The sequence below is a fragment of the Stigmatopora argus genome, chromosome 5 (genome assembly GCF_051989625.1).
Source record: "Stigmatopora argus isolate UIUO_Sarg chromosome 5, RoL_Sarg_1.0, whole genome shotgun sequence".
In the NCBI taxonomy this organism is placed as follows: Eukaryota; Metazoa; Chordata; class Actinopteri; order Syngnathiformes; family Syngnathidae; genus Stigmatopora; species Stigmatopora argus.
Genome location: NC_135391.1, coordinates 17,687,732 through 17,703,743, shown reverse-complemented (window position 1 = coordinate 17,703,743; position 16,012 = coordinate 17,687,732). Strand labels below are relative to the sequence as shown.

Below are 16,012 nucleotides of genomic sequence, written 5' to 3'. Positions count from 1 at the left end.
GGATTGGGCTACATCGAAAGAGGTGGACGACGGGGGCTACGTACCGGCGACGGTGCTTTGGCGAAGTTGACGTGCGCGTAAAGCAGGACGGCAATGTCCTTGTGTCCAGCGTCCAGAGCGATGGAGAGAGCGTTGCTGCCGTCCTGTGGGTGAGAAAGCCAGACGGATCAGTACGGAAAATTGGTCTCGGGCGGGAAATGACGGTTGGCCGGACTGACGCCGTCGCTGAGGGTGGCATCGGCGCCGGGCTGGGCCAAGAGGAGCTTGACGATGTGGGCGTGACCGTGTTCGCTGGCGCACATTAGAGCCGTGGAACCCTCGTCGTCCTGGACGTTGACATCGGCGCTATGCGCTAGCAGAGCCTGCACCATGTCCATGCGACCGTGGCTAACGGCTAGCATCAAACCCGTCTGACCCGCCTGCACAAATGCTTAATATTACCACTATTGTTGCAGTGATGTCCATACTACGGAAGCGTATTGCATTTACTTTAAAAATAAATAAAAAGCTCTGGGCGTTTTTCAAATTTATTTTTGGGGTGTTCCAGTCTGGAATTTACGGAACGCAGCTGGCGCGAGACTTCCAAGTACCTCGATAACAGCCGTTTGCTCGTTTAAAAAAAAATAATAATTCTGGAAAAAAATAATGTAAAAAAAACAGGCCCGGAAAATAAATTTCGAAAAACAGTTAAAAAGAAATTCAATAAACCAAAATTAATTAATTTGAAAAAACCGCCTGTTTTTTTTAAATTTATTTTCATAGCGAATGTAATATGCTTCCGTACAGTACTGATACAGCACTAAAATTATGTCATCGGGATCAGAAAGGACTAAAAAATAACATGCCGATGAACATTTACTTTTAGAGAACTCGTTTAGGATCATAGGTCGCCCAAAATAGCCATCGGTCATTGTTAAAAGAAAGAAAAAGAGAGGGGTGGGCATTAAGAACGTTGGCCTTGAGGCGGCCATGTTGGTAGGGGTTAGTGAAAGGTATTTTAGCGCTTCTGCCGTGATAATTGAAATGAGTGTATCACTAAAAGACGTTCAATCCAGTTGAAGCGGGAAGATGCAAGCGAGTGAACGTTCATTCACAGCCATAACTCACGCTTCAAATGGATTGAATATCTAGTGCCAACCAAACAGGGACTTAAGCAGTGTCTGACCAAGAAATAAGAGCAATTACTTAACAGTCAAGTAATATAGAATAAAAAAAATAGAATGTGCATCGGTACAGTATTGGGCGATACCAAACATCTATCGAGAACCAAAAACATAATTTTTCCCTTAACTTGTCAGTATACCAACCTGACTAGCCCGCGCATTGACATCGCCCTTTCCGAAGAGCTCCTCTACGATGCTCATGTCGGCGGGCGTCTCAACGGCGGCCAGCGCCGCCAGCATGATGGGCGTGTAGCCCGCCTTGTTCTGCTGGTCGACGTTGCACACGTCTGCAATGGAGGGCGTTGTTTGCAATCGAGACTTCTCCATGCGTACCCCCCTAAGTGGAACTCACCGGCGTCCAGCAGCTCCTTGACCACAGGAAAGTTGGAGTGCGACACGCTGTAGTGCAGCGCCGTGTTACCGTTGCCGTCGGCCGCGTTAACCACGTGGTGCAGGACGGCTGGGGAGACGGCGCGGAAGGCCGCCAGGTAATCGGAAACCGTCGACGCCGATGCAGATTTCTGGCTGGAGGCGCGGAACCACTCGTGCTGCACCGTATTGACGCTCGCCCTCTGCGGGAAGGAAATTCCAGAAGAAATTCAACCCATGAAGCGGTATGGCTTTTCATCCACGTCCACTGGTCTATACTCACCAGGTCTTTAGCGCTGATGTCTTCAGGCTGGGTGAGGTGAACTTTGAGGACATTGCATGCCGCCAGCATCTTCTCGCTGAACTCGTACCTTCACACACATGAAAATATTGGCAACCACCATTTACTGGATGCCTATTTAAAGGATTCCACAATAATATGAGATAACCAATGTCATCCAAGAATAAATTTGAAGCTTGAGTAGTATTTAGCACACATTTACTGTAAGAAAATCCATTAGAAATGTGTACTTTAACTTGACAAACTGTTTCATCATGGTTAAAATGTTAATATTTAATAAATTAAATTGTTATATAATAATAAAGTTTTAAAAAATTCAAATAAACAAAGTTTAACTAATTGTCATTGCCTGGCCTATGTGAAATTTAAAAAGGTATTTATTGAGTGAATTTTTTTGGGGGATTATCTTGATTAATAGATCAATGTAAACTTTAAAATATGAATTAAAAACTAAAATTTGTATAAAATTGGAAAAAAATGGTCAGGGCTTCAATTAATATTTAATAAATTAAATTAGTTAAAGAATAATGAATCAAGTTTAGAAAAATCCAAATAAATAAAGTATAACTAATTAATGTCATTGCCCGGCCTATGTGAAATTTAAAAGGTATTTAGTGAAAAAAATGGATTATCTTGATTAATAGATTAATATAAACTTTATAAATATGAATTAAAAACTAAAATCAAAAAATAATTTGTATAAAAATGGAAACATTTTGGTTAGGGCTTCGATTAACTTAAGTTTTATTATTTTTAAACTGGCAGGACTGGCTGGTAATGCTTATCTTTCCGTGCCAATTTATTCACAGCGTTACATCCCCAATTTATCTGGAGTGATAGGTTGCACTAAACGAACATGCCATTAATTGAACTGAGTTTATCGCTAGTAGAAGTCCAACAGCAAATGAACTAAATTCCAGACCTTTCTCTGGTCTCTCGCTCATGCAAACTTCCATCTCCCTTCTCCTCCACATCCTTATCTCCTTCCTTCTCTTGTTTTTCGTCCTCAGATCCAGAGGAGCTGCTGTCCTCAGAGCTAGACTCATCGCTGGACGTAGTTTCGTAACTAATCCACAAGGGGGCAACAAAGATGAGACAGTCACTGGGATGAAATTAGGCATGGGTAGAAGGATGGGCTTACCCGCCGTTGACACCGACAAACTGCAGGTTCTTCTTGGCGCCTTTGGAGTCAGCTCGCCCGTCTTGTTTCTTCATGATAGATTTGAGTGCATTGGTCCCGCACGGTTGACCTGAAGGCGCATTGAGTAAATTAATCAATGATGTCAAAAAGAAAATCACAAAAAAATAGCTCATAAAAAATGTTCATTTCCGTTAGTTTTATCGTTCAACTTCACACGGGCTTTTTAGGGTTACAATAGGAGAATTAAAGATTTGTATGCAGTATTTCAGGACTCACTTCAAAAATACACTAGACATGTTACTTTCAATACATTTTAATATTTTAATTACATCTGATCAATGCATGCTTTTTGGCGTGACCGGACAATTTGTTGTGGGCTAGGGGATAGTGGTTAGAAATAGGGTTAGGGGATAGTGGTTAAGGTTAGGGGTTAGAACTAGGGTTAGGGGATAGTGATTAAGGTTAGTGGTTAGAATTAGGGTTAGGGGATAGTGGTTAAGGTTAGTGGTTAGAATTAGGGTTAGGGGATAGTGGTTAAGGTTAGTGGTTAGAATTAGGGTTAGGGGATAGTGGTTAAGGTTGGTGGTTAGAATTAGGGTTAGGGGATAGTGGTTAAGGTTAGTGGTTAGAATTAGGGTTAGGGGATAGTGGTTAAGGTTAGTGGTTAGAATTAGGGTTAGGGGATAGTGGTTAAGGTTGGTGGTTAGAATTAGGGTTAGGGGATAGTGGTTAAGGTTAGTGGTTAGAATTAGGGTTAGGGGATAGTGGTTAAGGTTAGTGGTTAGAATTAGGGTAAAGGGATAGTGGTTAAGGTTAGTGGTTAGAATTAGGGTTAGGGGATAGTGGTTAAGGTTAGTGGTTAGAATTAGGGTTAGGGGATAGTGGTTAAGGTTAGTGGTTATGGGATAGTGGTTAAGGTTAATGGTTAGGGGATAGTGGTTAAGGTTAGTGGTTAGGGGATAGTGGTTAGAATTAGGGTTAGGGGATAGTGGTTAAGGTTAGTGGTTAGAATTAGGGTTAGGGGATAGTGGTTAAGGTTAGTGGTTAGAATTAGGGTTAGGGGATAGTGGTTAAGGTTAGTGGTTAGGGGATAGTGGTTAAGGTTAATGGTTAGGGGATAGTGGTTAAGGTTAGTGGTTAGGGGATAGTGGTTAGAATTAGGGTTAGGGGATAGTGGTTAAGGTTAGTGGTTAGGGGATAGTGGTTAGAATTAGGGTTAGGGGATAGTGGTTAGAATTAGGGTTAGGGGATAGTGGTTAAGGTTAGTGGTTAGGATTAGGGGATAGTGGTTAAGGTTAGTGGTTAGAATTAGGGTTAGGGGATAGTGGTTAAGGTTAGGGTGATTATAATTTTGAGAGAGAGAGATTACCTGGTTGATCGCTTTCAACAAATTATTTATGCAACAAAACAATCGTTCGCGAGGAAGCAACCGTTCGACAAAAACGCTCTTCGACTAAATATCCATTCGACATATCGTCCGGCGAACTGTCTGGCGACGAAATGTCCGGTCGATGAACTGTCCGGGCAACGAAGTGTCCGGCGACAAAATGCCAGTGCGGTAAAGATTTTAAAAAAAAACTGAGGTGGTTATAGTATCTAAAAACTTAAATAAAGGTGACATTAGTAAGTAAGTAGTCAAAATATTACTCAGGAGCAAGTTAAAACCTTTTCAGGAAAAAGAATACTCAACTAAAGAGTAACTGCAATGTCTGATATTTTTAAAATGATAGGATGTTTGGCTCACAACACCAAATATTGAACTGGTTTTATACTATACCACAAAAAAAAATCAAATTCTGACTAGATCAATGTATAGCAGTGGCGCTCACACTTTTTTGCTCCAAGATCTACTTTGCAATGAGCCTACCTCCCGGGTTAGGGTTATAATTCAGGGGTGGGCAAAGCAGTCCTGGAGGGCCGCTGCGAGTGCAGCTTTTTGTTACACAGACACTTTAACCAAAGGAGTTGTGCTAAAACGAGAAGCACCCAACTGTAATCCACTGATTGCACTTTTAACATACCACATTTGTGCAAAGGTATCACAAGTGACTTAATCCAGGGGTGTTCAAACTTTTTTGCTCCAAGATACACTTTTCAAGGAGTTAACTTTCCACAATGTCTTTTTTTACAGGCCACTTGCAAAGCTAAGCATTTATTTAATGATATACCTCCCATTAGACTCTGTCAATATGAATGGGTGAGGCAGGGAACGAGGGTGAAAATCCACTCTCGATCCACGCTAAAGTTTACTGAGGACATGCCAAATTCATAAGAGCCTAGCTAAGGAAATCGACAGAGGGGAAAGTAAAGACCAAAATGTTATTGTCGTGCGATCTACCAATACAGTGGTACCTCGTCATACGACCGTTCGTCATACGGAATGCTCGTCTTACGGGGGAAATTTCGATCGAATAATTCGCCCGTGATGCGGTCAAAATTTCGTGATGCGACCAAGCCAGGTGGCCATGGCATTTTTTTTTGCATATCTTTCGTGTACGTATAACAATATTTACGAGCACCGGATGAGCTATTCAGACCAGGAAACGCACAACGCCCATGCGCGGGGAAAAGAGGGCTTTCTGGGTAATGAAGTATACTCGTGCTCGCAACAGCATCCCCGGTAGCAACTCTATCATAGGCGCCGTTCGAGGGGATGCGAACACAGATGCTACAAGCTAAAAGGAGCCGCTAGCCAGCGCCCCTGAAGCTCCCATGAGCAGCGGGGCGATCGCTGATAAAAGACTCTGCTCGTTGGCTGCTCATAAGAACATCGGGGGCACTGGCTCGCAACAGCATCCCCGGTAGCAACTCTATCATAGTCGCCGTTCGAGGGGATGCGAACACAGATGCTACAAGCTAAAATGAGCCGCTAGCCAGCGCCCCCGAAGCTCCCATGAGCAGCGGTGCGATCGCTGATAAGACTGCTGCTCGTTGGCAAGTGGTCGTGCGTTCTCCGATTGTGAGGACATTTGTGTGCATCATTTTCGGAATATTTTGAAGGGAATAGTACGACAGCAAACAGCCCATCGATAGCGAACGTGAGGGTGGAGTGTTTGTTCTGTTTACGAGTGCGTTGTGTGGAAGAAAAAAAAAACCGAAGCCCCTCTCCCCTCGGCGAAATCCGGCCAATTTTAGTTAGATTAAACACTTTATTTCTATTAAACCACTCGTTATTTATTACTTTGTCAATATATGGCGAATTATAAGAAATAAAACATTTTTTTCAATCCAATATCCTGTTTTTGGTGTTTTTTTCAGAGAGTTGGAACGAATTAATTTGTTTCCCATTCATTTCAATGGGAAACTTTACCTCGAGTTACGAGAATCTTGTCATACGAGCTCAGTCCCGGAACGGATTAAGCTCGTATGTCGAGGTACCACTGTACAGTGAAACCTCGCTACTTGACGCTTTGGTTATCGCTGCTTCACTACATCACAGAATTTTTTATTTTTTATTTTTTTTTAATTCATTCATTCATTTATCTTCCACTCCGACCCCCCACTAACCGCAATAATCGAGGTATTACTGTAACTATTCGGCGATCAACCGGTAGATCACGATCTATGTAATAGGCACCTCTGATCTACAGATATGAGACATCACCCATCCAAAGCGCAGGATGGCTCTTAAATGGAAGAAACATTTCCTGCCATAAAATTAAACATTTGTTTCTGTGATGTATTGAAACCAAATAAAAACTGCAAGAGGTTGAAATCCATGCTTTCGCTTTTCAAGGGTAACACTCTGTGGGAAATAGTTTATTCTTTAGGCCTCTTTAAAGACCATAAGATATCCGACTGCAAGCTTGGTCATTTGACTGTATTATGTCTGGTTCATATAATGAAGTCATGTGACTATTGTTATCGCTGGCAAAACTGGTAGAGCCACTGCAGGCATCGTTGGCAAAAATAAAGTATAATCTATTATGTAGCATACAGAGGAAGAACTGGAACAACTAGTGCAGCACATAGTAGAGGAATAAGAGTAGCATTTCTTCCTCACAAACACAAGTAAAACCTACTCTTGAAAGCATTTTTTTCTCAACAGTTACTTAAGTATATGTAATGTGTTACCAGTAGAGCTGGTCGATAAAAAGCTAATGATAATTATCGTGAAATAACTTTTGTCAACGATAATATTAAAAGGTCTTGATAAAAAATTGATAATTTTAAATGAATTCTCCCTGGCATTTAAAAAAAAAATACCTGTACGCAAAGAGCAGCCATTTCGAAAATGTCCTTAACCCACTGTCCTCATTTGAGGACAGCCTGTAATATTTTTCCTTCTTGATAAAGGTGTTTACCCAATTTATGTAAATGTTCTGAAAACATTGCAAAAATCTAAAACTTGTTATTGGAATAAAATTAGTTGAATTCATCCAACTGAGGTAAATTTACACTTTTTGTGAGACTGAAAATCGTCTGCTTGCCAATGGTGATGACATTTTCAGTTGATTATTTTATTTATTTCCTATCGCACAGCAACTTTTGGTTTGAAGTCAAATTTATAGAAATAGACACCCAAAATTACTTTCATATTTGAATAAGGAGGAAAGTAAATTATTTACTTTTTCATAGAAGTTGTAAGTTTCAAATTTAAAACAAAAAAGATGTCACTTATTGCGCTAACTATCGACTATACTATAAGACTTGATAATTTTTTTTTTAAATTGCGATGACAATTTTTGTCATATCGCCCAGCTCTAGTTACCAGATACCTCTTCTTTTTGTTTAACACGTTAGGTTAAGATAGCCCATGAATGGTAGCTAATGAGTTAATGTTGTTCAAAGTTGATGAATAAATATCCCAATGGAACTTTGCCCAGGGACAAAATAACTCGTGTCAGCCAGTGATTTCTTTTTGGTGATAGCGGTTCTGTTATGTACGCACCATGTAGGGCTGTGGACATTTGCAGGTCCATGCGACTCTTCTGTTCAGCTGCGCTTAGCTGCTGAGTTGGCATCTTGGTGGCTCTTTGTGCATGTGTCTGCAGCGCACCCTCTGAAAACAAATACATGCACCAGGTAAAGCCAGGAAATGCCATTCTCTGCCATTCTCTCTTCAAAAAACTGTCCTCTAAGGACAGTTTTTCCCCACATCCATCAGAACTCTAAATTTGCGGTAACATAACACACATTCCCTTTTGCGGTAATATGAAAAGATGTTTGGGTGGTGATCTGCCTCCTACTAGCTGACTGAAGGTAAGTGAAAGACAGTGAGAGGTAAGCGACCTGTATCCATAACAGCAGAATGCCAAATTACAAGATTCCATAACTCACTTATTTAGGTCTTTTGGTGAGTAAACGCAGCTTATGGAGAAGCACCACCAATTTCGTCACACGCAGTTTCTGGGTGTGATGACAAGTAGGCTTTTTTGTTGTTGATAATGACGACAGGGCCCATGTCCGATTATTATTCTCGAAATTCAAAATTCTCTTGATTCAGATGTCCAACCTATTTGAAACGGGAGGTCTCAGTGGATGATTCGCTATCAGAACTAGTGATGCCACGAACTGATTACTGGCACCCGATAAGAACATTTTGTGGATTATCGGACAGTATCAGGTTTTGGTTGCCAGATTGGATCCAATCCAGTGGTCCCCTGCGTTTTCAGTACTAATGTGCTTTTCTGCCGTTGGAAATCCCACCACTATATCCGCTGAGGGGCTACATTATCTCTTTAGAAACTAATGACAGTAACAGATCAGATTTATTGTAAACAAAAAACATTAGATTTGAATACAAACCAAGTGATTCATCATTTACTGGTTACATTAAATTTGGCAATATTTTAACTGCTCTAAAAATATAGGCATCAGTTCGGTATCTGCAAAATATCTTGAAAAAATCGGATTGATTTAAAGTCAAAAAGTCAGTACCCCTAATCAGAACTCACACTTCCAATGGATTGGACATGCAAATTGAGTTTTAAAAAGCCACGTGATTGGACGTCTGTCATAATCAAGGGCACTGAAAAATTTAAGTAGGGAAAGCAGCAAAAAAAAAATAAAAAAATCTGGGGGGGAAAACCTACAAGTGCCATGTCACGGCACATTCCAGAAAGAGTGACCCAAGTCAAAGGGGTTCACACAGCAGTACTAAGCATGTGTTTGCCGGCGTGAGAGCATCTTATGCAACAACTTGGCGGCCATGAATCAGCACCAGGCATTTAGGTGCGGGTGTTTGGCTCGCAAAAAGAAATGAACTCATTGCTGCTTCGAGTCCAAAATGACACACCCCAGTTTTAGCACGCTCCCATATATAAATACATTGTTATAACAACTCTTTTCTGCCAACACAAAGGGAGAGACTAAGATTTCACATGTTAATGAATTTAAAGTTGAATTAAAATTGTGACCCAAATTAACTGCAAATGACAAATGCCTCCAAATTATGCCAAAAAAATAAGTGTAAAATGTAAAAGCCCAATATTACCAGTAAATTAACACAGTTATCTAGGAATGCACAAAAGCAAAAAGCTGTGACAGGGGAAAGCCCCAAAGTGATTACAAATGACTTGTAAATACCCTAAACCCAATCAGAAGTAGCCATAAATTCCATGAAATCAACAGCGAATGAACGACAAGAGGGAGCTCTGGAAGGCCCATAAAATGAAGAGGAAGTAAACCATCAGGTGTCTACTGACCTAGTGTGGAATTTTTACTTCTGCAAAGATCATGAGTTACTGGAAGAATTATAAACAGTTAGATCATGCAAATTTAATTAGATTCTTCTAAGTATTCAACTCTGTTGAATGGCTGCTATTGAAGCAATGGATTGTGTACACGTATTTGTACTTCAAACTACACACACACACCATCGTTAATTGGTCGTGACTCAACAAATTGGTGAAAGCAACTGACCTGATTGATTGAGCAGGTCTTCGGTGCTCGTGCTTTTCATGGCAGAGTTGATGGATGAGAGCGTGCTGACCAGCTGGTTATTGATAGATCCGAACTGGGACTCTGGCTGACCAAAGGCTTCAGCCAGCTCGCTGTAGTTCTCTGTCAGAAGCGTCTGTTGCTCCCAGAGCAGATTCTGCACCCTCTCGATGTAATGGTCCAGGCAGGCGCCTCTCTGCATGTCCGCGACGGGCGCTGATACGGTGTCACTCTTACACTCCGTGAAACTCGAGGGTCCACACGCGATATTGCGAGTTTTTAAGCCGACGAGGAAGTTCTCATGAACGCTGACGGGACCAACGCCGAATTCTTTGGTTTTGGCGGCGCAGGATTGGCCAAGGGACGACTCTGTCCCCACAGCGACCGAGTGAACCTTCAAGGCCGAGGGAGAGTCTTTGACGAGGCCCTCACCGGCAGCCACTGTTCTGGTTATAGCCGCAGCCGTGTTGGTAAAGGAGTCTGTCAGCACCACCGTTTTGGTGTTGGTAGACTTGCTGACCACTTCCGTCTCAGTGTTGGTCTCTTGGCTGGCCGACTCGGGGGCCACCATGATACAAAAGTCCGCTTTCTCCGGCAGATCCGGGTCAGTTCCTCGTGACACCGCAGTCCCGAGCGGGCCAAACCAGACATCCACTGAACAATCCCCGCTGCCGACCGAGCGAGAGTCCTTGAGCAACTCAGTCATTGGTTTGCAGAAGGCCCAACAGTTGAGCGACTCCGCCGTAATGGTCCCAATCTCACGGACCTCAATGGGACAGTCCTCCTCTGAGCTGAGGTCTGTTCCCGTGCCGAGACTACGCACGCTAGGTTGACAAGTTGCCGCGACAGACGCACTCTGAACTCCGGAGTCACCAACACCACGGTTCTGAACCGGGACTTTAGCCTCCACGAAGACGTTGTAGGTCTCAGGCCTGACCATAAAGCCCTTATCTACCTTTTTCTTGCTGGAGCCACCGGCCGCATGGAGCTCCAGCTTCAGCTTGGTCATCTCCAGCTGGTGAGTGGTTTCTTTCAGCTGAACTTCCAGGTGGTAAATATTGTCCTTCAGCGACTCCACGGTTTGCCGCTGGAGCTCCATTTCCGCCTCAGTTTCATCGGGCAGGCCCAGCATGGTCTCGTCGACCCCAACTGAGGCATCGCGGGCGCCCCGGCGGTCCGTGGCGACGGCCACATCCCGCCGGCTGCCTTCTTTGGGCGGCCTCCTCAGCTGGATTCGAACATTGTTCATGTTTTCGTCAGTGACCACGCCCACCGACTTATGAAGGGCTTGGTTCTGATTGTCTTTCTTCGTAGGTATTTCACGATCCTCATTGTCGAGGGTGGTCTTCTCCAGAGCCTGAACTTGGGCAGCCAGACGTCGAAACTCGTCCAGCCGCTCAGCGTTCTGCTGTTGAGTTTCGGGCTCCACGATGTGCAGCGCCGTCTCTGTATGGACCGGCCCTGGATTCTCCATTTGGTCGGCGCTGCCAACGCTGTAGGAGCGCTTGCGAAAAGCGCTGGGACCTTTGGACTGGGTGTTCAACTGCCTTTTCTCCTCCTGAAGAACAGCAATCTTCACCTGCAGAATCGGGATGGTCTTGACCTGCTCCTCCAGCTCCTTCAGCCTCCGGAGCGCAATTACCATCTGTTCGCGGATTTGCTGAAGTTGTAGCGGGCTAACATTGGTCACCGGCGTGGCCACACCAGAGCTCAGGGGACTCTGGCGGAAGGAGCTTCCCACGGACGGCGGGTAGTACGGGTTGTAGTCTCCATTGTTAAGGTGACCATTGAGGGGCAGGGCTTGCGGGGCTCCGGGGGAGATCTGGCTGGCGGCCGCTGAGCCCGAGTAGGACGAGAGCGAGCTGTTGGAGCCTGTTCCTCCAAAGCTGGCCAGGCGTCTGCGGGGTGGCTCCACGAACAGACGCTCCTGCTCCAGACGAAGCCGAGTCTCCATTAGAGTCTTCTCCACGAGGGGGTTGCGGCGTGGCGTTGACCTGGGCGATGGCAACGGCAACAGCGGTTTGGTTTCCGACTGGCGAGGGTCAGCCTCGACGCCGGACCTCTGGAGTGGGGGTGGCAGCGGCCGGGCTTTGTGGTCCAGCAAAACCAGGGGCTGCTTCTCGTCGCTGTTGGAGGATGAGAGCGAGTCGGCCGACGTCCATTCGGGGCGTGGAGCCGCCGTCGCCCCGATTTGAACCCCTTTGGGTTTCCTCTGGATGCTTACTTTCTTGACAGTGTGCCCCCTCTCGATGTCGTCAACATATTTGAGGAAGTCCAAGTCTAACTGAAAACCGTATGGTGTTTCCACAAAATACGGCTCTCCGGAGTCCTTGGGGTTATCTTTGTCTGTAAAAGAAAATGACAAATCGGAGTTCATAACCTTCCTTGACATTTACAAAAAAATTAAACAAATATATATAAAATATAGTTTAAATGTTTAAGGCTGAGTGGTTAGCGCATTGGCCTCAAAGTTGTGGGGCCGTGGGTTTGATCACAGGTTCGGAGCTGGCAACCTCCGTCGAGCAAAATTTCAGGAGTACCCTTGTCCCATTTCTGGAGTTTTTTTCCAGAGTGAAAGCGCTTCACACAAAAGTGCTATAAAATGTAAAAAAAAAAAATAACGTAGGATAATTTAAGTCAAACTGTCATGTACAGTTGTGGTCAAAAGTTTACATACACTTGCGAAGAACATAATGTCATGCTCTCGTGGGTTTCCAGTTATTTCTACAACTCTGATTTTTCTCTGATAGTGATTGGAACAGATACTGCTTTGTCACAAAAAACATTCATGAAGTTTGGTTCTTTTATGACTTTATTATGGGTTAACAGAAAAAGTGATCAAATCTGCTGGGTCAAAAATATACATACAGCAACACGAATTAGCAATTTTGTTGACTTAGAAAGTTGAGTCAGTGAAACGAGCTTCATAGCATGGCCTCTTAACTTCTTGTGAGTGATTATGAGTGACTACAGCTGGTGACTTCCCTGAGGCCATTTAAATAGGGCTCATTGGATGCAGATGCCCAAAAACGCTACAATGGGAAAGTCAAAGGAGCTCAGCATGGATCTGAAAAAGTGAATCCTTGACTTGAACAAGTCAGGAAAGTCACTTGGAGCCATTTCAAAGGAGCTGCAGGTCCTAAGAGCAACAGTGCAAACAATTGTTTGTAAGTATAAAGTGCATGGCACGGTTTTGTCACTGCCACGATCAGGAAGAAAATGCAAGCCATCACCTGCTGCTGAGAGAAAATTGGTCAGGAGGGCGAAGATTCAACAGAGAATCACCAAAAAGCAGATCTGCCAAGAATTAGAAGCTGCTGGAACACAGGTGTCAGTGTCCACAGTCAAGCGTATTTTGCATCTCCATGGACTGAGAGGCTGCCCGCAAGAAGGAAGCCCTTGCTCCAAAAGCGGCACCTTAAGGCTCGACTGAAGTTTGCTGCTGATCACACGGACAAAGATAAGACCTTCTGGATGAAAGTTCTGTGGTCAGACGAAACAAAAATCGAGCTGTTTGGCCCCAAGTACACCATGCCTACTGTCAAGCATGGTGGTGGTAGTATTATGCTGTGGGGCTGTTTTGCTGCCAATGGAACTGGTGCTTTACAGAGAGTAAATGGGATAATGAAGGAGGATTACCTTCAAATTCTTCAAGATAACCTAAAGTCATCAGCCCGAAGATTGGGTCTTGGGCGCAGTTGGGTGTTCCAACAGGACAATGACCCCAAACACATCAAAAGTGGTAATGGAATGCCTAAATCAGGCTAGAATTAAGGTTTCTGAATGGCCTTCCCAAAGTCCTGACTTAAACCTAATTGAGAACTTGTGGACAATGCTGAAGAAACAAGTCCATGTCAGAAAGCCATCAAGCAGGAGTGGTCAAAGATTCAACCAGAAGCTTGTGGATGGCTACCAAAAGCGCCTAATTGAAGTGAAAATGGCCAAGGGACATGTAACCAAATATGTATATTTTTGACCCAGCAGATTTGATCACTTTTTTTCTGTTCACCCATAATAAAGTCATAAAAGAACGAATTAATTTTTTGGGACAAAGTAGTATCTGTTCCAATCACTCTCAGAGAAAAATCAGAGTTGTAGAAATAACTGGAAACTCAAGAGAGCCATGACATTATGTTCTTCACAAGTGTATGTAAACTTTTGACCACAACTGAATATACATTAATTGAAATATTTTGTTTTTGCAAACTATTGAAAAAGTATAGCATAATCAAAATAAGTATAAAAACTGAACCAGTTATAATTTGGTGAACATTTATTGGCAAATTCAAATTTTCACAACATTAACAAGTTTTGTGGCTGGTCCCTTGCCTGCATTTGCATTTTGTGCAATGTGAAAATGTCGGTCCTTTTGGAGACTGCTTCAACATGGGATATTTTGTCGAATACGAACAAATAAAATTGAGTAAAGAAGGCACACATTTTCATGTATTTTTACCTTTAAATTCTGAGTATGGCTCTCAAGAAAAAACATTTGAAAGTATGAATTTTTCAATTGTTCTCTGTCACAAAGGTTCCTGACCCCTGCACTAAAAGATCCAAATGAAGTCTCCCTGCCGCTTCTTTTTTTTAATGCTTCTTAAAATACCTTTGCACAAACAGCAACTTTATTGAAAGTTTGCTTAACCCATTTCTAAACAGTGTCCTCATTTGAGGACAGCCTGTTCTTTGCTTAATTAATATCCAGAAGTTTCCCCATTTTATGCAAATGTTATGAACACGTTACAAAAATATAAGCCCTGTTAAGTTGGGTTAAAATGGGGTAACTTCATCCAACTTTTAAAAAGAAATAAGACCAGGTGAGGAAAATTTACATAGTTTTGTGAGGCTGAAAAGTAGTCTGGTTGCCAATGGTGATGTAATTAGTTGATTTTATTAAGTGTAAATTGCACAGCAAATTTATCAAATTAAAGATGCCTGTCAAAATTGCTGCTGATTTTATTATTCATTACTTTTCATAGTGTAATGGAATTCTTTATTCCCCAGTAGAACAACGAAATAAGCTCAAAAATCATATTTTATACTCTCTTTTCTTTTAAAGTAAGGCAACAGTTATCTTCATAATGAAATATTGAGGAAAGTAATTTAATTATTTATTCACAAGAGTTTGAAGTTTTAAATTTTAAAAAAATACGATAGTGAAAATATAAGACTGATAATTATTTTTTATCGTGATAACAATTTTTTCCTCATATCGCCCAGGCCTATCTAATTTGTTTTATTTTTATAAAACGGATCCCTCCACGGCGGCCCGGTTGGAGGGGGTTAAAAATCATGCATGAAATGATTAGAGTACTCCAGTCACAAGATTAGAATTTGTTCATATGCTGGCAGCCCTTTCACTTCAGGTGGATTGGATGTAAAGGAGAGCCAATGAATTAAAATGAGCGTTTTTTGCGCATCTTTCAGTGCCAAAGACAAAGCTAGCCATCCAATTTATCTGGACTGGAAGTAGGCGAATATTCGTTTAAGGTTTGAAGTTGTTCTTAAGGAAACACTAAGGAAAACGTCTAGTTGTAGTCTCATCTGACGAGCCATACAATTGAAAACACTAGTACAAACATGTTTAACATGCCCATACAACTAAAAGTGAGTGACAAGCACTATACAGAGCACAGCTAAGTCAGACCAAAACTATGGCAAACACGTGAAGCAAATCAAGCATGAAAATACAATTATCACACGTCATAAAACAAAAGATACAAGAGAACACTAAAATTGAAACAAGCCTTAAGTGGGGCAAATTTGGAAACAAACAATAAACAAGTAGAAAAATAACATTAAAACTGGTGTTAAACTTCCAAAACATTTGGAAAATACATCAATATTGATTTAAAAATCAAAATAATGATGGACATAAATAAATAAATAGACATTTCAGGGTGTGCTTTAAAAGCGTGATGTGTGTAGCTATGTGCAACTACAAATGTATTCAATATGGAAGTAACTAATTGAAACTGAGTTTTAAGTAAACTGTAGGATACACAATGCTTGCTTACCCAGACTTCAAGTGACGGTGCCAATAATGAACTCATTCACTTGAAGCGAAGTAAAAGTAAGAGTATGTGTTGTGGTGGTTAGTCAACTAGAGAATAACATTCCTGGAGATATAGCAAGGAGACGTTTACGCGAGTTATT

The 16,012-nt window shown here is 42.4% G+C and overlaps 1 protein-coding gene across 2 annotated transcripts in view; it reads right to left on the bottom strand.

The window, feature by feature from the left end:
- Positions 1–16,012, bottom strand: part of kank1a (KN motif and ankyrin repeat domains 1a) — a 43,393-nt gene that overhangs the window by 682 nt on the left and 26,699 nt on the right. For both annotated transcript variants that reach the window (XM_077599817.1, XM_077599818.1), the window contains exons 3-11: positions 9,839–12,202; positions 7,866–7,976; positions 2,975–3,083; positions 2,756–2,899; positions 1,816–1,903; positions 1,516–1,735; positions 1,308–1,450; positions 219–419; positions 45–143 (exon numbers count right to left, since the gene is read on the bottom strand). In XM_077599817.1, coding sequence (XP_077455943.1) covers positions 45–143; positions 219–419; positions 1,308–1,450; positions 1,516–1,735; positions 1,816–1,903; positions 2,756–2,899; positions 2,975–3,083; positions 7,866–7,976; positions 9,839–12,202 — 3,479 coding nt within the window. The remainder of the gene's footprint in view (positions 1–44; positions 144–218; positions 420–1,307; positions 1,451–1,515; positions 1,736–1,815; positions 1,904–2,755; positions 2,900–2,974; positions 3,084–7,865; positions 7,977–9,838; positions 12,203–16,012) is intronic.